General features: G+C 44.2%; 1 protein-coding gene across 2 annotated transcripts in view; it reads right to left on the bottom strand.

Moving 5' to 3' along the window:
* The window catches only part of IKBKB (inhibitor of nuclear factor kappa B kinase subunit beta), a 61,129-nt gene that overhangs the window by 8,950 nt on the left and 29,276 nt on the right, over positions 1-22,903 (bottom strand). For both annotated transcript variants that reach the window (XM_041752616.1, XM_041752617.1), the window contains exons 6-18: positions 15,815-15,903; positions 14,671-14,760; positions 11,909-12,033; positions 8,205-8,312; positions 6,476-6,605; positions 5,906-6,100; positions 5,113-5,227; positions 3,781-3,904; positions 3,090-3,241; positions 2,853-2,914; positions 1,677-1,786; positions 297-346; positions 90-189 (exon numbers count right to left, since the gene is read on the bottom strand). In XM_041752616.1, the coding sequence (XP_041608550.1) occupies positions 90-189; positions 297-346; positions 1,677-1,786; positions 2,853-2,914; positions 3,090-3,241; positions 3,781-3,904; positions 5,113-5,227; positions 5,906-6,100; positions 6,476-6,605; positions 8,205-8,312; positions 11,909-12,033; positions 14,671-14,760; positions 15,815-15,903 (1,450 nt within the window). The remainder of the gene's footprint in view (positions 1-89; positions 190-296; positions 347-1,676; positions 1,787-2,852; positions 2,915-3,089; positions 3,242-3,780; positions 3,905-5,112; positions 5,228-5,905; positions 6,101-6,475; positions 6,606-8,204; positions 8,313-11,908; positions 12,034-14,670; positions 14,761-15,814; positions 15,904-22,903) is intronic.

Genomic DNA, 22,903 nt, shown 5'->3' with positions numbered 1-22,903 from the left:
AAGTCAGAGGGGAGCCAGAAAAAGACCTGATGTGAGGCCTCACAGTTTCTCCGAATTCCACCCGTGGGCAGGAAGGTCAGGGCGGATACCTGAGCTGCGTATAAATCACTCGCACTTTCTTCTCAAAACCTTGGATGGCCTGCAGGAGCAGCCGGACCATCTCCTGACTGTCGCCATCAGTTCGCTGGTCTGGAAAGAGGGAAGGAGCTGCACAGTTCTTCCCGGTGGCCAGCAGAGCGCCAATGCTGCACACCTCACAAAACAAGGCACCCATGGCCCACAGAAGCCCCACTTACCTCTGGGCTTTTCCCGAAGCCTCCTATAAAGCTCCCTCGCCTGCTCTTCTCTGAAACACAGGAAGAAGAAATACATTTAAAACACCAGGTAGGTAATTCCTGCCAGTACAATGAGTGCCTTTTAGAAGCAAGACAGGGGATGCCTGGGTGGCTCAGTGGTTTAGCACCCGCCTTTGGCCCAGGGCATGATCCTGGAGTCCCTGGATTGAGTCCCACATCGGGCTCCCTGCATGGAGCCTGCTTCTTTCTCTGCTTCTTTCTCTATCTGCCTACCTCTCTCTCTCATGAAAAAATAATTTAAAAAAATAGAAGCAAGATGGGCATTACGTCTTGATTGGAGGGAATTATTACCCCTGGAGCTATTCCAGGTGATGCCTATAACAAGGCAATGATGGCCCTCATTATTAAACCTGAACCATCTCTAAGGTTTAATGAGCGAGTCTCAAGGAAGTGAGTTTCTACTCTGTCCCTTGGAATTTCCTGTCCACGTGGCTTCTGCAATAGTGACTCCAGTGCCAACACCTGGAGAGCAAAGGGCCTCCTTGAAACTCAAGCCCAAGGGCAACAGAATCTCCTAACCGTTTCCAGCCTTGGCACAGTGAAAGTGACTGACATTCTCAGAGGTGACTTATTTGAAAACTAGAGGAGAATAAAGGGTTAAATAATTGGAGAAAACACAGAATCCGGATCATGAGATTTCCCGTTTGAGATTCTGGTCCTGAGAACTCTAGTAAAGGCATCAGAGGACCCTGCTGAGCCCAAGTGAGAGCTCCCATGTGTGTGATGCAACTCGTCTGCTGCCCGCCCACCTGCACCCTGGGAGCTCCGTGATTTCCTTCAGGTCTGATTCCCTTCAGGTCAGATGGCTTGGCGGGGACACCTTATCACCCCCTACAGCCAAGGCCAAATTCCTGATAGAGACTCAAATGAACAGTTTCTGGATTCAAACTCTTAAGCCCTGCGGGGCTCTTCTTCTGTTCTACTTTCTGCTCTTCGAGCCACACCTGGATCACGGCAGGAGGTATGAACAGTGATGTCTGAAGCCACGGCAAAGGCTGCTTCCATCACAGCCTTTACAGTTTTTGAACCCCTGCTCTACCTGAGTCATCTGAATTGATCACAACTCTGTGAGGGCTGACAGTTCTTCTTGCCACTCGATAGATATGGAAATGAAGGCTGACAGTGATGGTGATTTGCCCTTGCTCATCCCTGGCACTCCTCTGAACATGCCAATATGCTCCACCAGAGGGTCATTCTCTATAGAATGGTCTCCTACAGCTTCCATAATAACCACACTTGCACCCTTGGACAATTCCCAGAAGCATATGGAAACTTGGCTGGGGTGTGTGCGGGTTGGTTCACTGGCCAGCTGGTACTCACAGGTCATCCAGCGTCCCCCCCTGCTTCCGCCCCATCGGGCTCCTCTGCAAGTCCACGATGTCCGTCTGCAGTGCCATCATGCGTTCCACCAGGTGCTTCACTTCATTCTCCTGATGAAAAAGCTGTGCTCATGTCAACTGACGTAATAAGAGCCTTCTGAGGTGCAGGATTTGGCGGGCAAGTCGCCCTCCCAAACTCACTGAAGACTCTCAACTGACCGGCTAGAAGGGATACAGACTTTGGAGTCAGATGGCCTGAGTTTGGATCTCAGGTCTATCACTTTCTGGCTGTGTGACCCCGTGGGCAAATCACCTAAGCCCTGAGCTACAGTTTCCTCCACCATAAAATAATCCTCTAATGAGGCCATTTTAGGGCCCAGATAAGATACGGTGTATAAAGTATCCAGCCTGGTGCCCAGAACAAAGAAGATGCCCCATGTGTATTCCTTTCTCCCCTTTGTCTATCCCACGTGGAGAGGCCTGGGTGCCTGTGTTTCATAGTTTATGTACATAAGTGTCGGTGTACACTCACTGCCTCTGTGGTTAGGTGAGTTATTATCTATATCATACTCACCTTACACATACACGTCAGTATTGGTGCATAGAAACTGATGTGAAGACACAGAAGTGAAGGTCCCTCCTCAAGTTCTCAGCAGAAAATGAAAAGTCCAGAAAAGGCCTTGGAGCATTCAGTTTTTGATTTGTGTGAGGTCCACTAAGCCATACTTACTTCCCTTACCTCACAATTAACATTTTTCTGTGGGTACTGGATTTCTGCTGTTCTAAGACTTTATGCCTAGATGACTTCTCTCTATGGATTTAGCATCCCAACAAAATAGGCCAAACCCCTGGCAGGATGGAGTGTTGACTATTCATATAAGGCCCTTTCTAATAGGAAGAAGTCTAGGCCTCCCACAAGGATCCTTCACATTTGGCTCCTTGTTCAAATCTGTACCAGGTCCGGATAGCTTCCACATCTGCCATTGAGGGGGCCCCTGTACTGCATATCAACCTGGCCTTTTCCCCAGCAAGTCCTAGTTAAGGTCAGAAAGCAGGATGAGGACAACCTGATTCCGGACATACAAACAGACCTAGTGTTTGAGGAGACAGTGAGAAATGGTAGTGGGAAGCCTCAGCCCCCCTCTGTAAGGACAGGAATTTAAAATGAGTGTCCTACCCGCCCACAGAGCTCCACGGCCTGTTCCATTTCCCTCCAGGCCAGCAGAAGTTTATCTGATGCTGGAAAAAAAATTGTAGGGGGGGGGGAAGAAAAAAACAAAATGAAAACACCACAAAAACAAAATAGAAACAACTCAATTTTAAGAGACAAAAGAAACCTCAAGAAGAAAAAAAAAAAAAAAAAAGAAAGAAAGAAATGGTCTCTCCAAGCTCATGGCAGAAAGAGTACACTCACTGATTCCAAACTCAGTTTGCTCACTGTACTTCTCCAGGTCAATCTGGATGCTGGTTTTAAAGAAATCCAATTTGGCTTTGAGCTGCTGAGACATGGAAGCCATAGAATTCTTCATCTTGGAGAGGCAGCTATTATTCCGAAGGAGATTCATCCTGCAGGGACCACAAGAAGCAGCCTTTGGGCATCTTTGCAATCCAAATACCATGTCCTGTACAATAACAAAACCACCTCAAACGCTGAGGTAGGTCCCTACTCTAATTATTATTAAAACATAAGCAGCCACTTCTAATCATAGTTTCCTAGCCCTCTGCTAGCACGAGGTTCTGCAGCAAAATTGGAATTAGACACAATACCACACAAAGGGCCAGTGACCTGGAGAGCCTGAAGTCAGGGGGTTTTTGCTGACCCAACTGCGGTGAGGTTTTCCACATTCCAAATTCTGCCCCTTGTTCAGCCAGCCCAGCCCTCAGTTTACACTCCTGCTCCATGAGCCGACCTCACTCACCTCCTAAAGTCTAAAAGGGCCTCCCTCAGCCCTGCCCAGCTGACCACTTCCTGCCCATCCAAACCAGCGTCTCTCTCTCGTCTCTCCTTCCTATTGCTTCTGGGCCCCTGCCTCTGATGCTTTTCTGTGGCAAAAGCCACCAAGCAATTTGAAATAAGTTAAGTCCCAAACCGCCTGGCATAGTACATGGCAGCTCGCTGTCCCTGCTGCAGCCGGTTACAGTCTTCCTTCAGGGTCTGGATGCTGTGCCAGACCTGGCCCCACACTTTCCTCAGCTGGAAGAAAGACAGGTTCCTCTTGGGCTCTTGAACTGGAACAGAGACATAGGCAACTGTCAGAGGATAACTGCCCTACCATGAACCACATCCTACCTCATGACGTCACTGGTACTTTTACACTGCATGGTTGTAGAACTGCTATGCTACTCCAGAGCGGTTTTGGGGGTTAGACCTGGCTACTTTCGTGGACATTTTTTGTACCCCATTAACAGCACAAGTGTGTACCAATCAATACCTATCAATCTGAAGAAACATTTTGTGAACCATGTACAAATAATTACATGTATACAGAAAAGATTTCTGTTTAAAGCAGAAATCTTTCTGCTTTAAACAGAAATCTTTATGTTTACAACATTTAAGGTCATACGTAGTTTTCTAAAAATTCAGCTTCAAACAGTAGTCCTGGAACATGCTGAAATAAGCAGTATGTCGGGATCCCTGGGTGGCGCAGCGGTTTGGCGCCTGCCTTTGGCCCAGGGCGCGATCCTGGAGACCCGGGATCGAATCCCACGTCGGGCTCCCGGTGCATGGAGCCTGCTTCTCCCTCTGCCTGTGTCTCTGCCTCTCTCTCTCTCTGTGACTATCATAAATAAATAAAAATTAAAAAAAAAAAAAAAACTTTGAAAAAAAAAAATAAGCAGTATGTCTGGAACTAAGACTTTGGATCCTTGATATCTTTATCCTTTTATTCTTTTTTAAGATTTTATTTATTTGACAGAGAGAGTGCAAGAGAGCACAAGCCCTCTCTTTGCCCTCTGATTCGATCAAGCTCAGAGGCTTACAGGCAGTATTCTCTGTCCAGTGCTTAAAGTTCTACCTTGAGATAGAAATTGAAGACTTCCTTTCCTCTTTTTTGGCTGGGCTACTCGTAAGTCCTAAGTAATGAAGGTTGCCCAGGGACTGGGTAAGCTCATCTCCTTGGTTGTGAACCCCCTCCCCTCGTCCATGTCTCTCCCTCCTACCTTGTCCCAAGCACTGTAGTGATTTTTTGAAAATATTTTATTTGACAGAGAGAGTGACCATAAGCAGGGGGAGCAGCAGGCAGAGGGAGAAGCAGGCCTCCCACCAAGCAGAGGGCCTGATGTGAGGCTCGATCCTAGAACCTTGGGATCATTACCTGAGTTGGAGGCATACACCCAACTGACTGAGCCACCCAGGCATCCCAAGTGATTAATCAAAACAAAACAAAACAAAACAAAACAAAACAAAACAAAACAAAACAAAACAATGATGTTCTTACGAATACAGCTGACACTTTCAGGTTGGGGCCGTGGGGAGATCTGAGTCTCATAGGCGATTTTACTGTTGTCAAAGAGAAAGACAAGGTCCATATCCAGGGTGCGGCCCTCATTCAGCTGCAAAGGGACAAGAACAAGAAATCTTGTGGGTCCCACTCCTGCCTTTTTCAAGTAATAACACAGGGATTTCAGAGCACTTCCTGCTGTTCGCCGATGGCATCATCTTCAGCCAGCAGGTACTGAATGTCCAGGAAGCCTTTTTCAATGACTCCAGCCTAGATGTCCCTTTGTGTTCCCTTTATACTTATCATCCAAATGTGTGTCTTATTTACTACTTGTTAGTAGTAATAGATTTTTTTTTATCTATTCTCTATTATTTTTACTGTGCAATGCAGATGTTCACTATCTCCCTTCCTATCCAATGCTTGGTTCTCATAAGTTAACTTCATCGGTTCCTTGGGACAGGGACCAGGTGGTGCATAGCTGTAGCTGTCCACATGGTTCTGTACGCAAAGGTACACTGGAAACAGCTCTGGCTGACTCGGAGGAGCAAAGCATTGCTTTGGCAATGAAGGCAACAACAGAAAGGCATCTAAGTGGTCTGAAAGTAACAAGTCAACCGTAGAAGGATTCGTGTATCCCATTAGGTATTAGATCGATACAGGGGATCTCACATTCCAACTAAAAAAACAGAGAGGTACCTGTACCATGCAACAGAGTAGAGCTGAAATCTGAAGAGCCTGGGGGCAAAGTCAGAGTTAAACACCAGGCATTCTGTAAGGAGCAGGGGCTGACCTTGCCGTCTGAAATGCACTGAGCGGCGGGCTTGTCAGGGATCAGTGCCAGCCCGGCTTCCTGCAGCAGCTCCTGGTCCTTCTCGGGGATTCCTGTGTCATGCTGGATTCGGGCCTTCAAGTTCTGCAGGCTCTCGTCCTCAGTCACTGGATAGGTGTGAATGATGCCTGTGACCATGTTCAAGATATGAACCAGCTGCAACACAACCCAGATGTTATTGGAAAAAAACCCATCTTTACAGAGAAGCCCAACTCTTTGCCTGTGTCGTCTACTGCTCGCAACATTTTCCAGCCCCACAAAGAAAGGGGCAAGGCTAGCTGGGGGAAAGGAGTCCCAGTGGGAGCAAAGGAACGAGGGTTCCTATGTTCTGGTCTTTAATACTTCTGCTTGTCCACAGCTATGACCTTACAACTGAAGTCAGCACAGGGACAGGCACTCACAGGAGCCCCCTCTCCACAGCTCAGATGGCCCATGACCTGCTTCATAAGGCACTCTTCTTTTTCCTGAGCCTGGCCACAGCCCCTCAGGGACCTGGCTGCTGCCTCAGGGCTGACCTAGCTCCGCACTTACCTTTAGGTTTAAGATGTCATCCAGGGCCTTGAAGCAACCATTGGGCCCGTACACAGGGTCGGTGCCCCTTTGCCGTGGGTGCCACATCAACATGAGCTGCAGCCACTTCTCCAGTCGCTGTGCCAGGATGCTGAGAAGAACGAGGGCACAGTGTGGGAGGAGACCGCTGCACTGCCCTCAGGTGGCCTCCCACACAAAACTGGAAGGTACGCACCTCACACACACCGCTACACATACATCCGTGGCAACCAGTATGATTATTGAAAATGAATTTCCCCCTGAGAGAAAGCGAACATTTCCAGCCAGACTAATGATTTGAGTGCTTATCCTTTTACCTGATCTGCTAAAATACCCCCTGAAATCCCAGATTTCTCAACAGATAGGTCAACAGACCAATGATCACCTGGCTGCAGGAGAGTGAACTGTGAAGCTCTTCATATGCCGCAGGCGTGTCCTACCTCCAGGTGAGCCCCCTGCCCCAAGCTAGACCCCATTCTGCCAGATTTATTTTATTTTGTATTTTGTATTTTTTTAATTTTTATTTATTTATGATAGTCACACACAGAGAGAGAGAGAGAGAGAGGCAGAGACATAGGCAGAGGGAGAAGCAGGCTCCATGCACTGGGAGCCCGACGTGGGATTCGATTCCGGGTCTCCAGGATCGCGCCCTGGGCCAAAGGCAGGCGCTAAACCACTGCGCCACCCAGGGATCCCTCTGCCAGATTTATTTTAATCCACACCCATACCATGTCCTCCCTCCTGACCCCCCTACAGCGCAAAACCCACTCATGGTTCCCACAACAAAGTTCACACTCCTTCCCCGGCACAGGTCTGCCTCATGTAGGCACTCTCAGCCCCCACGAAGGCCAACTCTCTATACACTGCCCCTGGAACATGCCTTTGCTCCCCTCACTCCTTCCCCCTCAGCCTTCCTTCATCTATCCATGTCCTGCACATCTTTCCAGAAAGTTCCAGCTCATCCAAAGTCGTTCCAGCTCTAGTCCACACGCTATCGCTCTCCCCATCCTCTAAATACTCATGGTAATTATTATCTGCACCACTCGGCTGTGTGTGACTGACTTGCCACTTTCTTTTGTACTACTACACAATGTTGATATTACTATCTAAGTGTTCACATTCTGGCTCTAAGACTAGTTTGCAATGCTGTGCAAACTACAAAGATTTGTTGACTATGACACAGTATGAGGCTACACAGGAGTGCAAAGAGAAGAAAAACAATCTGAAAAGGCTTACGGTTGACTAGAAGACAAACCCTATGCAAAACCAAATTTAATACAAAGTAGAAGCACTAAAGGCGGTAAGAGGTACAGATAAATTGTTATGTGAATTTAGAAAAGAGATCATTAGATGGGATGAGGAGTGGGAATCCATTATAAGTTTATGACTGATGGGGATCCCTGGGTGGTGCAGTGGTTTGGCGCTTGCCTTTGGCCCAGGGCGCGATCCTGGAGACCCAGGATCGAATCCCACATCAGGCTCCCGGTGCATGGAGCCTGTTTCTCTCTCTCTGTCTCTCTGTGACTATCATAAATAAATAAAAGTTAAAAAAAAAAAATTTAAAGTTTATGACTGAGATGATCATCTCAAGTCCTTAAGTCACAGGATGCTATTCTGATAACCTCTTGAAAAGCTTTCCGATGTTACTGCAGACACCTATTTCTAAAAAAGGAAGAAAACTACGTAGAGGATATGTGCCACTGTGCCTTACCTGTTCAGATTATTGGGATAGGGTAAGGAGCTTGAAAACTTCACTGCTCCATTCAAGTCCTCACTGACGACAATGTCCATCTCACTCTTCTGCCGGACTTTGGAATGCCTGCAAACATGTCATCTCCTTGATTATAGCCCCCAAGTCACTTGGGCAAGAGGTACTTTACATCTGTAACATATCACTTTACAACTGTACAGGATACCCCCGGGTTGCAATTTTATCTTTGGGTAGCAGTCAATGCATCTGCATCTGGCTGGGATGATTTCTTTCAGAGCTGAAGAACAGTCTGTACCGCCTGAAGGAGTGGAGGCATCAACCCTCCTGTGCCCAGAGTACCACAGCCAGTACTGCCAACTCCTAATCTCATCCTTAGCTTGTCTTTATAATTTTCTCCACTTTTCATTTTATCTAATACAAAATTCATGTTTTAACAGAGGATACAATTAGAACTTCCAAACCAGGATCACTACACACATATCACGTTTATAGGATATACGCACAACACATGCACACACAACACACTTCCCTCTAAATGTAGGTGACTAAATGTTAACTCTAGTGGTGAATGAATTCACATTTCCCAATTTAGAGAACTTACTGATGCACCCATGCATCGGAAATAGTTTTTGAAGGGGAAAAAATGTTAAACGCAACTAGTTTCAAAGCTTTTCAGTGATGAGGAAAACGACTTAAATTTGAATTATGCTTCATAGATAACCAAGTACTTTAACACCGAACACAGGCTTCTTTGCCACAATAATCCCATGTGGTAGACCCTGTTTTTAGTCCCCCATTCAGTGGTAAGGACATGAAGATCGGTTGACTTGCCCAAGGTCTTATAACTACAGAATGGCAGATCTGGACTCAAACCCAAAGTCTGCCATTCTTTCTACTCTGTCTGAATGTACAAGTCTTTCCTTCCCAAAAACACCTGGGAAATTCAAATTAAAAAATACTTTAGTCCTGAACACTTCTCATAGGCAACGGGTCAGCTGGCCTGTCTGGAGCATGTGGGAAGCCTACAGGCACTGGCACATGGCAGTGGCCACCGGTTTACAGCTCTGGCTGGTACTATGATTACTGTAAGGCAGGGCAAGCTTGTCATTAGTCCATCAATGGAAAATTATAAACATAAAAGGACATAGTAAATAAATGTTTATTGGTTAGGTTCTGAAAAGTATTTCAAAGTAGCATTACAACAGAATTATGAAGCTCAAACTGCCTCTGTCCTGAAATTACTATCCACTTGCCATCTGAGTCGAGAGAGTGAAATTTTTAAAAAGTTGTCTAAGGCATTACAAGACAAATGAGACAGATACTTCTCACAAACTAGTCCACTGAACACCTCCTGACTGCGTGTCCAAGTCTGCCTGAAGTGTCACCTGGCCTTCGAGCACTGGAGTGGAGTTCTAAAAAGCTGATTCTGCAGACAACAGACTTACCATACAGATGCTGGGACATTAGGGATATATTTTCAAATAGCACTTGTTCTTCCAGTTTGAATGGATTTTAACTTATCTTGTTAAAAATAATGAAAAAGCTCAACATTTGAACTGAAGAAAAGCAGCAATTCTTTGATTAGTTAAAAATATTGATGTACAGATATTTAAGTTATTTTTATGATGGTTATAGAATAAGGTGTGACTATAAATTAATGAGCCAATTCCTTAATATTCTAGAACTTATGCAGCTCAACAAGTACTGCTTGTTTTAAAATAAACCACCACAGGAGGGCATACTTTGCCATTTTGCCAGACTCCAGAAAAGCAGTCACCTGGCCTCATTTCTCTTTGCATTTCCAGTGTTTGGCTTATACATGTTGACTGAACTGGACTGCCATCACAAAAACCACTCTTCTAGAGTTGATTTCCAAGGCTACATCTTATAAGTAAATAATTAATGATGTAAGTTAAGTACCTGTCCTTTGAAAAAGTTACTGTTTTCATTACTTCCAAAAAGGTATTTAGAAAAATATAATAGCCAGTGCTGGCAATGGTATGGTAAAAGAGGCAGCTTTGTATGTTCCTGGTCAAAACATTATTTATACAACCTTTCTGTTGAGCATTATAATACACATCAAAAATCTTTACAATGCACATAATTTTTGATCAGTTAATTCCACTTCTAGGAATTGTCCTAGGGAAATAATTATGGATCCATAAAGATTTCCCTATAAGAACATTATTCTTGGTGTTATTTTAAGAAGTAAAAATTCTAAACCACCTATGCTTCCAATAACGGGGCATAAATTAAATAAATTTCAGTATAGCCATTCAGTTGCATACCAGATATGACAAATAATGGAAAAACATAAAGGATTTTCAATACCAAGACTGAGAAGCAGGTTACAGGAGAGTATAATAATTTGTGTTTTTGTAAGAAGTATAACATATACTGAAGAGCCTGGAGACACACAAAAATGTTCATAGTGGTTCTTTCTGGATTGTGTGAAAGAAATTCTCATGGTGTAAAAATGTTTTGTGAGCACATGCAGGACAGTTCATATTATGTTAATCATTGATGTAAAAAAGAGGTGAAACACAAACAAACCAACAGACAAGTACAGACCAATTTGCTTGTACCCATATGAAACACCCTTGGAAGCACACCAAAAACCAGTAGTAGCAGGTACCTATGGGGAAGGAAGCCAGGTGGTGGGGGGGCTGCCCAGAGGGGACTTTTCAGTGCATACTCTTTTATCACTTTTGGAAGCTTGAACCATATGAACTTATTACTGCTCTAAAACAAAACAATACAAAACAAAAACTGGAAATAAAAACAAAATTTGGGGGATCCCTGGGTGGGTCGGCGGTTTAGCATCTGCCTTTGGTCCAGGGCGTGGTTCTGGAGTCCTGGGATCGAGTCCTATGTCAGGCTCCCGGCATGGAGCCTGCTTCTCCCTCTGCCTGTGTCTCTGCCCCTGCCCCTCTCTCTCTATGTCTATCATGAATAAATAAAATCTTTAAAAAAAAATTTTGGAATAACAGTTGCATCATTTAAATTAGTGTATGGCCTCTCAATACTCTGAATGAAACCTAATTTAGGGGAATGTTAGTTTTCAAACTACACATTTTGGTAATGATTTACCTTCACATATACAATGAACACTTATACACTTATTTTTGTAATAAAAAAAGGCAAAGATAGAATTTTTTAAAAAGTATATCCTTCAGTTTTTTATTTATAAATCTTTTTTCTGGTAACTTTCTTGTGTGTAAATTGGTTCAAATTTTAAGCCACTTTCTTATGCTTTTCAAACAAAAATTTATATTTAGGAATAGTAAAATTTGTCAGTAATATACTTCCATGTAAATACTTATCATTTGTCTTGCGTGCATGTCCTTTATTTATTTACTAATACACAGCATCTTCAGTGTAAGTACACCATTGTATAGAGCAGTCTGTAAATGTACTGGCATGTTGCTACTGAATACAGGGCAAATATTTATACGGCATTATTTTTAAAGATGTTAACATTTAACAATTGCTCTACTTTTCCAGGATTTTTGAGCCTGGACTGCCCATGTGCTGGGTCCTAACATGACATCCTCTATGGGAGACATCACCGATGCCTCGGGCCCAGGCTGGAAGTGCCCGGTGAGGTGAGAACAAGTAAAGGATGTGACAAAGACAGGGGGACACACTCCTCCCTTCAGGAAGTGCTCCTTGCCCCACCCACAGGCCCCCGGTCCCTCACTCACCACTGCACGGGCTGCCAGTTAGGGAGAAAAGGTCGGAAGCCCGTGATGCACTCAAAAGCCAAGGTGCCAAAGCTCCAGTAATCCACGGTCACCGTGTACTTCTGCTGCTCCAGGAGTTCCGGGGCCTGTGTAAGAATGTGTGGTGGGGAAACACCTGAGCTGCTTCCTCTTCTGAGGAGCTGCCACAGGAGGGGGCAACCTGCCCCTCTAATCATGTCCCCACATGCCCCTAACTCCATCCAGAGCACACTGGCATGTCCATTCCAGGGTGAGAAGGTGACCACATGTGTAACTGGTGGTGTCTAGAATTTTTTGGCACTTCATTCACTCCTGATATTGATACAAGGGCCCCTAGGGGTGTTTTGGGTAGACCAGAGAACATCATATGCCCTTCTCTTGGGTGCAGTGTCCAGGTGGGAAGATAGCTTACATACAACAAAGGAAAATGACACCAGGCTATACACACCAAATGCGTACACACACATTAAATGATGACCAAGTCTCTTAAACTGATGTGATTTAGGAATGTGGTCGTACAATGAGATGGGATATTTACAATCAGCCAGATGCAGGACTGCTGCCCAAGCAGACACAGCTGAAGTAACCAAGCAAAGCTTTGAAGCACAGAACAGAACCTGGGTCAGAAGAAGGCTCCTCACATAAGTGTCTGCGAAGGGACATTCCAGAAAGGACCATCACAAGCCCAGGCAGGGAGACAGGACCATGGACTGTCTGGCTAGAAGTGTGACCCTTATGGAAGGGTCAAGGAGTGCCAAACACGAGGAAAAATTGGGGAAGGGTCAGATCAATCTCTGTATCTGGTTATAGACAGAAGCTTTAGTTTTTAAAGGTGAAGATTTGACTGAGCATCCTGGTCAGAGTACGGGGTCACCTCACGTCACTCCTGCTGAGCCCGTGAGGCTCCCAGAGTATGCTCAGTAGGACCTATGTAATTACATGATATGGACACAGGGCAGGAGCCTAAATCACAGCCCCCCATGGGTCACCACTCTGAGACCTCTATCCAGAGAGCAGGTCATAAAGCGATGGAGCCTGTTACCCTAGTTGGTAGGATAAGCAGGAAGTATAAATGCACTCAAAGAGACATCAAAGAATTTCTTCTTATTTTTTAAGAACTAGATAAAATATTTAAGCTTATTTAGCCCAGTGGCTTTCAACCTTTTTTTGTTTGTTCATTAAACTGCAGACCCCTCGATCAACCAAAATTTTACTGGTTGTTACCATCCACAAGCAATCTATTACCAAGTCTTATTGAGCCTCTTGCTAGGCATTTCTTTTTTTTTTTTTTTATTTTAATTTTAAATTTTTTTTTTAATTTATTTTTTATTTTTTTATTGGAGTTCAATTTGCCAACATATAGCATAACACCCAGTGCTCATCTCATCAAGTGCCCCCCTCAGTGCCCGTCACCCAGTCACCCCCACCCCCCGCCCATCTCCCTTTCCACCACCCCTTGTTTGTTTCCCAGAGTTAGGAGTCTCTCATGTTCTGTCTCCCTTTCTGGTATTTCCTACTCATTTTTTCTCCTTTCCCCTTTATTCCCTTTCACTATTTTTTATATTCCCCAAATGAATGAGACCATAGAATGTTTGCTAGGCATTTCTTGACTTATTTTCTACATCCTCAATGCTACCACCAGCTCTGAGCTTATTATCACAACAGCCTCCTTACTACTTACCCGCTATTTACTCTTCTTCAATGCAATTCATCCTCCACAATGCATCAAGACTCATCTTTTCAAGGGGTAATCTCAATCCCTCTCCAAATTTAAACCCTTCAGTGTCTTTCTGGTCCTCATGGACTACATCCTTTGCTTCAATCCCTTCTCATTTTCCCTACCTCCAGCCCCTTCCAGTCCCAGACTAGGTGAGGTCCTCCTAATACATATTTTTATAACACCCCACCCTTTCCCTTTGTAGCACTTGTCACAATTGTAGTTTCTTAGTTTCTGTGTAAGTGTGGGGGGTAATGCCTGCTCTCTCACCAAACTCCAAGCTCCTAAAGACCAAGGAAATGCCAGTCTCAGTCCCATTGCATCGCCAGCTCCCAGCACAGTGCCTGGCACACAGACACAAACTATAATACTCAGTCGGTATTTACTGAGTGAATGAGTGACTAAAATAGAACCCCAATATTTAGACCAAATGATGTACAAATAGGAACTCGGCTCCTTCTTGGTGGCCGAGACACCACATGGAAACTGTGGCTTCTACGGACCAGCATGGATCTAGTTTAAACTCTTTATTTTCAGATAAAATATTGAAACCCAAGACATTATGGGATGTGTAGAAGGGCACATACTAGCAAAGCCTTCTGATATCAAAGAAGATAACCATATCCTTCCATTGGGCCTCCACTGGCAAAAAGTGCTAACTTGAGGCACACCTGGGTGGCTCAGTCAGTTAAGCATCTGCCTTTGGCTCAGGTCATGATCTCAGGGTCCTGGGATCAAGTCCCTTATGGGGCTCCCTGCTCAGCAGGGAGTCTGCTTCCCCCTCTCCTTCTGCTCCTCTCCACTCGAGCACACACTTTCTCTCATCCTCTCTCAAATTAAAAAAAAAAAAGTGCTGACTTGAACAGATTATATCTCTGTCATACAACAATTCCTATATATTTGGGAACCGTCTAAAGAGGTGGCAAGATTTAGATGCTAGAAGGCAAGGAAAGAGAAGAGCCGCTCAAGTTCAGCCATCAGAAAGAAGCTGATAAGCAAACACATAAATCTAAATCTCATTTCTTACCAAGTATTGCAGGGTCCCCACAAAGGAAGTACAAAGACTGCCCTGATCCAGTTCCTTGGCATATCCTAGGTCAATAATTTTGTGTATTAACTGGAAAAAGAAAAAAAAGAGGAGAAATTGGAGGATTATGAAAATACACTGTCTTCTTATAAGAACTGATTGCTGACAAGAGCAGAGGATATTTCTGAATTCCCCAGTAGCATTAGATCCTGAGTTCCTAAGAACCACCAAAGAAGGCTCCCTTCAATATGGCAGATATAAGGCAAGAGAAAACATGCACAGTAAAAAGGCTGAAAAAAAGATACGTGTTCTCCTTGGCTCTGCAACTAATCACTAGTGGAAGATCAATATGAATGGACTATGGCCCAGCCCTCAAGACTGCTAAATCTGAACTTTATGAGGTTAAAGACCTTCTCAGGAAATACCCTTAGTTCTCAAATCTTAGAACACTGGCAAGAATGGGTATGAACCAAAACAAAAGTGAGCCCTATGAATAGTCACGGGTCAGGCCCAAAAATGTTGATGGACTGAGTTGGATTACTATATTACTATATTCCACTCAGCAGACCCCTTGCTTGTCACCCCCAGCCAAACAAAACAAGGCTGTGAAAGGGCACAGTGCCAAGGTGTGGTGCTGTGTGGGGAGGTAACCCCCACATCCAAGCAGGAGAGCCCCTGAGGAGGGTCCCAAAGAGCTCTGGGGAGACTGAAGGCTGGGTCAGGCTCTATGGGCAGGTGCCAGCTCCAAATGCCTCCTCTGTGTCACATCCAATGCAAGTTGAGAGCTGGTTTCCAGGTTAGCATCAAACATTGTGCTCTCAAACACACAGGAAACAGAAAGTCTATTTCTAAGAGGTACTGGTCCCAAAGGCTGGGGTGGAGGTGGGAAGAGAAACATTATTTGCCTTATCAGATTCCTGCAACTTGGGCAATTAACAATGTGATCCATTCAGACTTGCCTCCATCTGCAAGCAAGAGCTTTTTGCTGAACTCCATTTCAAATCAAAAAGTGTTCCCAGAGAATCAAAGCAAATACAAAGTCAAGGAAATGCAATTATAAACAAAGATATAAAGGGTGTTCTTTTTCTACCAGAGCAGCTCCCTGAGGCAGTCCCCTGAGGACTTTTCCAGGAAGGTCACTCACTCTTTGCTCTCCTTGCTGCAGGACGATGTTTTCTGGCTTTAGATCCCGATGTATGATTCTGTTTTCATGAAGGTATCTAAGTGCAGAGGCTGAGAGGGTGGAAAGGGGAGTCAATTTTCATTAAACCTAAAAAAGTAGATTTCATTTCAAAATCTCCCATCCTGTGAAAGAGGAATACTGTGTGTCCCCTAACACACACTCTTTCAGTGCAGAGACTCACATGGAGGGACAGGGCCTGGGGCAGAAGCTCCTGGGATGAAGTGAAGGGGGACCTGGTTACTGGAGAATTTGGATCACCACAAGAATCTGGCTTTTTCACACAACAAATTCTTAGCCTTCCATCCACAAAGTCACCAATTAGCCTAGTGCAGTGGTTCTCAAACTGTATTGCCCGGACCAGCAGCATCTAAGCTGGTAAAAAATGCAAAATTCTGGGATCCAGACCTGCTAAATCTGCAACGTTAGCAGTGACCCCACCATCTGTGTTTTAACAAGCTCTCCAGGTGATGCTGATAAAGTCTGAGAAGGGAGAACGTCGCTGGTGCAGAGGCTCCAAAGTCTAAACTCCACAGGGTGAGAGATGTCAGAGCCAGCTGCAAGGAAGAAGAGACGAGGGGCTCTGTCCCTGCACTTGATAGTCCCAACATATTTATTAGGTGCCTGCTTCTCTGCCAAGCTCCGGGAGGGACATAAGAGACATGATGCCCAACTTCAAAGAGCTCAGAATCCAGCTGGGAAGGAAGGAGCCTACACAACCCTGGCTGTGCAGAGATGTGAGGATGCCATACAGGAAGGCCATGGCACAGAGCAACACAGCTCCTGATGCAGCTGGGCTCCACACTGGATGTGATTTTCACCCATAAAAGAGGTTTAATAACTTTAACGGAAATCCCAGAGCTCGTTGTACTGCAAAAGAAAAAAAAATGGAGTAGGCACTGGAAGGTGATAAAATTATCTTTGTTTGGAGATGATGTGACTATGCTTAGAAACTCAATAGACTCAAAGCTAGAAAGAATTTAGCGACCTGCAAACAAAACAAGTATATTCAAATGAACAGCTTTTCTCTATGTCAGCTATATCCAGCTGAACTAGAAAAAGAAAAAAAAAATCCAATCCACATTAACAACAGAAACTCTAAAATACCATGGGATCAATTTAGGGAGGGGAAAAAAACTAGCATTAAGTGAGGAAAGTAGGTGGCATAAAGAAGAGCCATACAAATAACATTTAAAAGTTTTAAAAGTTTATGGCAACATGACACTATTTACAAAGTCAAAAGACAAAAAGGCTGAGAAAGAAATATCTGCAACACACACAACAAAAAGTAAATATGCTTAATGGACAAAAAGTTCTTTCAAATTAGTAAGAAAGCAGCTCAGGAGAAAAGGGAGCAATCGACTCAAGAAATGCAAATGGGGAACAACTCTACATCAAGTTGCTCGAGCTCGTGAGTAGTCCACAAAGTGCAAATTAGAGCAAAATGAAATGCCTTTTCCCACCTCTTCAACCAGCAAGAATTTTAGATGAGAAATAAAGGCATTTCTCTACATGGCTGGAGGGAGTAAAAATTGCTATGCCTTTTTGGGAAGGATATCTATTAAGTCTTAAAATGTACACATCATTTGACCCGTTACTTCCACCTCGAGTAATCTACTTATAAAGTCAAAAGCTTCATAACATACAGAGAAGGATGCTTATTGCATACCTTGGAGTACAATACTTAGAAATGAACTCTAAGTCCTTAATTAGGGAATAGCTGGACAAATGATAACAGAGCCACATTATCACAGGCACTGATTTCAAAATCATTTAAGTTTCTAGAGAATATAACTCAGATGCAGATAATATGAGTCAGAAGAATGTCAAAGATGGGGCTTCTTTATTATTTTTTTAAAAAAAGATTTTATTTGTTCATGAGAGACACAGAGAAAGGCAGAGACCCAGGGAGAGGGAGAAACAGGCTCCATGCAGGGAGCCCAATGGGGAACTCCATCCCAGGACCCTGGGATCACGACCTAAGCCAAAAGCAGAAGCTCAACCACCGAGCCACCCAGGCATCTGGGTTTCTTTGTTTTAAAGAGATCATTAGCAATGGGGTGCTTGGGTGGCTTGATTTTTGGCTCAGGTCATGATCTTGGGGTCGTGAGATAGAGCCCCATGTCAGGCTCTGCTCTGGGAATGGAGCCTGCTTGGGATTCTCCCTCTCCTTCAACCTTTGCCCCTCCTTACTTGTGTACTCTCTCTCTTAAAAGAAATAAAGATTTTTTAAAAAAAGAATCTTAATAAGCAATGACAACACTAAGAGGTTCAACTAGGAGACTCCTCTGTGCTGCCACTATCCCCACCACACACACACACACACACACTCTCTCTCTCTCTCTCTCTCTCGTTCTCATCACACCAGACAGAACGCAGGCAAACCAGAGATGCCGGCAGCCTTCCTTGTCGGCTCTGCAGAGCAGAAGGCCTTCCATAAAAACCAAGGGGTCGGACACACTGCATAAAGACTTCATGCTGAAGATTTTCTGAAAACATATCTGAAAGTCAAAGCCAGATAAACAAATGACTTCCATCTTACTAGGGGAGTTCCATCTCAGAATATTAAATTAATTACAAAACCTCTAATTACATCTGCCCTTTTCACCCAGACTTTCCAGTATTTTATACTGTTCCTTATTTTTCTTTCATAACTGAATACAGGGGACTGGCTTAGGTCCAACAAATGTCCAAATGAAGTGAAAGACTATAAAATGTTCCAACCTCTCCTGTTCCTGACTGTATTAACTCTTAAAGACTGATACTCCTGGGGGCACCTGGGTGGCTCAGTTGGTTAAGTGTCTGCCTTTGGCTCTGGTCATGATCTCTGGGATGGAGCCCCTGCATCAGGGTCCCTGCTCAGTGGGGAGTCTGCTTGTCCCTCTCCCTCTGCACTTCCCCCTCACTTGTGTATACTTGCTCTCTCTCTCTCTTTCAAATAAATAAAGAGAATCTTAAAAAAATTTTAAAAAGACTGACACTTCTGAGTGGCACGCATCTATTTTACTAATTTTTTTTCTTAGAGAGAATACAAGATGCAAGGGGGGGGTAGGGGTAGAGGGAGAGACTCTTAAGTAGACTCTGTGCTAACCATGGAGCCAGACACTGGGTTCCATCCCATGATTCTGAGCCAAAATCGAGAGCTGGACACTTCACTGAATGAGCCACTCAGGTGCCCCAGTGTTTTACTCATTTTTATTAAAGAATCAAGGCAAAAGGGGGATTTGGGTGGCTCAGTTAGTTCAGCATCTGCCTTCAGCTCAGCTCATAATCTCAAGGTCCCAGGATCAAGTCCTGTGTCAGGCTCCCTACTACTTAGTGAGGAGTCTGCTTCTCCCTCTCTCCTCCCTCCTCATGCTCTTATAAATAAATAAAATCTTAAAAAAAAAAAAAGAATTGGGATCCCTGGGTGGCTCAGTGGTTTAGTGCCTGCCTTCGGCCCAGGGCATGATCCTGGAGTCCCGGGATAGAGTCCCGCATTGGGCTCCCTGCATGGAGCCTGCTTCTCCCTCTGCCTGTGTCTCTGCCTCTCTCTCTGTGTGTCTCTCATGAATGAATAAATAAAATCTTAAAAAAAAAAAAAAGAATCAAGGCAAAGTACAGCCAAATATTCAAATAACTACACAAACAAGCCTTGCATGCAGGGATGGTGCAGCTGAACCAGAACTCTGGCTGCCTGAGAGCCCTGCATACAGTAACTCAACATGTGTGCACACTGACTGCCTCACAAAGGCCCATTCTGGTGCATGACAAGAGTGTCAGGGTATGAGCTATTTAGAAAAAAAAAAAGCATGGGCTGGTCTGCTCAAAAGCAGAATATGTGAAAGTTGATACTCACTGTGTTTTAAGCAAGTACATACGCCCAGGCTAAGATAACTCCTCTGAAGTCAGATGTGCACATCTCACTTCATATAGCATGGGCCCCAAGCTGGTAAGATATCCCAAGAAGCCCCGCTGCTGGTGATGGAGAAGAACATTCAGACCAGCCTGAAAGCACTATTCTCTACACCAGGCTGATCAGGAATATCAGGAATTGTCATCTGATCTTTAGTGAGGAGGGATGCAAGCTGGTTACTAATCCACTGATTACTATTAATAGCTGTCTAATTTACATTTAAGCAACTGTGCATAATAAACTTTAACCCTCATCTCAGGGCATTTGTTCTCAAATACTTTTGTCAACTTTATATTAAGTCTAGAATTAAGGAATTCTTCAGGCATTGTTCTATGTAGTTTGCGGGACTGAGTAAGATAGTTGAAATTTCGATTGGCAACAACTGAAACAGCTCCCCTTACAGGATCAGTCTGTAGGAGGCACAGCCTGACTGTGTTCCATTTTACAAATAGAACCTGAGGAGCAGTATCACAAAATGAGTCAAACTTGTCCTGAGATGAGAGAACCTAATTTAATTGGATGGAAAATGAGAATTTGAGATGAAGAAAAATACTTTTGCACCTGAAGTTTATTAAAAATCCAAACCCTTAGTGAGAGTGACTGTGTATAAAAATGGAAAATCACAACACAAAGCAGAAAGCCTAAAAAATTTCTCACATTCTAGTTCTAAAAAAGCATTGTGAGAAGCACCTACTCAGTGTGAATTTTTAAGCTACACAGTGGCATTTCCTAGACTGGATACCACAGAGTGGGTCCAGGTTAAGGGCTCGCCACAGGAGAACAGTCTCCTCAGTTATCCTTGTCAGGATTGGCATCCAGGTAGTTACCCCAGCTCTCCCTTAGCTCATGAGGAGACGTAAAAGATATAACTCAAGAGTTCTTACTGATGAACCAGAATTTCAAATCACAGCTCTTGTATATTTTTTTCAGATTACAAACCACAAATCAGAGAGCCGCCAGAACCAGCTATATTTCCATGTAGAAAAGCAGTTAAGAGTTATATATCCATGAATCCCTACCGACTATACCCCAAATTTAAAGGGATTTACTAAAGTCCGTGAAGAACATTCTTGTCTGATACATTTCATGGAAAAGAAATGGAAAGATAAATGGACCAAGAAATGGACATGGAGATTAGAGGAGAAAGGAAAGACAGTCATCAACTGACTTAAGTCACCAATGACTAAGAAGTACAACAGAATGTTTGTTCACTTGATAAAAACTGACTATGTTAAAAATGAAACAGGTCCAAAATGGCATCCCTTGCACTAAGGTCACATCACCAACAGGGACTCAATACCTAGCCTAACTGTATTTCCAGCCTGTCCTGGGAATGTAATCTTAACTAGTCAGTCTGGAACTACCTGGTCAGCACTAATGAGGTGGTCTGCCTGACAGACCCCTGCCATCCCCCAAAGGAAGGTGACCTTGCCTGAAACAATCCTCTCTCTGCTAGTGACTTCCTTGCCCCTCCCCCTTCTGACTGTAAAAGCCTTTCACTCTGTACACCTCCCCTGAGCTCCTTTCTATTTGCTAGATGGGATGCTACCACCCAGTTCATGAATTGTTGAATAAAGCCAATAAGAACTTTACAATTTACTCAGTTGAATTTTGTCTTTCAACATATGTAGTGACAACTGTGGGATCCGAAGGAAACTTCCGATAACATGGAGAAACAAAAATACAGGTATGGCACCCATGACCCCTTTGAGCTCTCCTTCTTGCTGTTCTCCACGGGCCATTGGTAAGTTCCTCTCAGTGCTCAGCTCCGCTCTCTGTACTAATTGGCAGTTAGATGGCTCCCCATCTAACCGGCTTTCCACAGTTCCCCATCTTATTGAAATCCCCAGCCCTTGGTTCAATCCTCAGATTCCACCTTGGGAGCTGCTGGTGGCTCAGTTCACAGTTCCTCATTTGTTTAGGATCCCAGCCCACAGGGCCCATTCCTTGGAGTCTGCTGCTTTAGTCCTTGCCCCAGCCCCAGGTCCATGTTAGGAATCGGTGGTGGTTACCAACCAGGCTCAGACTGGGTCTGATGTGATTTGTGTAGATGAAGGCTACTGTTAGCCTCAGAAGCCCAAATCCACAAAACCAGTGGGCACAACTGAGCATTTAAAAGCAATCAGAACGCATTCTACCTAACTCTTGAGACTCCTGGGTCTTAAGCTAGTCTCCCAATTTAAGAATAAATTGGTTACAGAATGAGCCAGATTGACACTAGGGCACCTGCAACCTCAAGAAAATTTCCATGTGATGAAGTACCCTGTAAAACACCTTATAATCACCAAGCCAGCAAGCAGTGCATTCCCCTTAGGTACTAGGTTGGCTCCAAGAGAATCAAAGCCTTAGCTTTAACAAAATAAAAATTAATAAATAAAAATTTAAAAATAACCCTTAAATTCCAGAGTTCAGTGCGCCACCTTCCAGCAATCTGCTTATTTAATGACTAAGGACTATGGTTTGGGAAGCTATAAATATCTACGAAAATGGCAAGATCTTACCAAAGACAACCTAGAATTACAAAGGCCAATATGGGGAACATTCCAATTGAACCAGATCCTTTTTTAAAGAAGTACACTTAAAAGCAAGGATTCCCAAATCAAACAAATAGAACAAGATACCTATTTTACTTGATGCATAAAAGCTTCCAAAAAGGCTTCAAGATTCCAAAATAGCTTCACTGAAAGTTTCACTGCAAATAAGCTAATGAAAAATTAGACACAAGAGGTGTCTAAACACCACCTAGGGGTATTTGGATGGCTCAGTTGGTTGAGTGTCCAACCCTAGATTTTGGCTTGGGTCGTGATCTGAGGGTTGTGGGATGAACTCTGTGCCAGGCTCTGTGCTGAGTGTGGAGCTGCTTGGGATTCTCTTGCCCTCTACCTCTGTCCCTCCCCCTGCTCACACGCTCCCTCTCTCTTAAACAAACAAAAAAACAAAACAAAACAAAACAACACCTAGGTCTTCTGTATTGCACCCTCCCAGGGCTGCATCATCAAAAAACTGGCAGGAGGGGCATGTGGGTGGCTCAGTGGTTGAATGGCTGCCTTTGGCTCAGGGAGTGATCCTGGGGTCCTGAGATTGAGTCCCGCATTAGGCTCCCTGTGGGAAGCCTGTTTCTCTGCCTCTGTCTCTGCCTCTCATGAATAAATAAATAA

The sequence above is a fragment of the Vulpes lagopus genome, chromosome 4, assembly GCF_018345385.1.
Source record: "Vulpes lagopus strain Blue_001 chromosome 4, ASM1834538v1, whole genome shotgun sequence".
Taxonomy (NCBI): Eukaryota; Metazoa; Chordata; class Mammalia; order Carnivora; family Canidae; genus Vulpes; species Vulpes lagopus.
The sequence above is the reverse complement of the archived record's forward strand: the minus strand, read 5'-3'. Positions and strand labels throughout refer to the sequence as shown.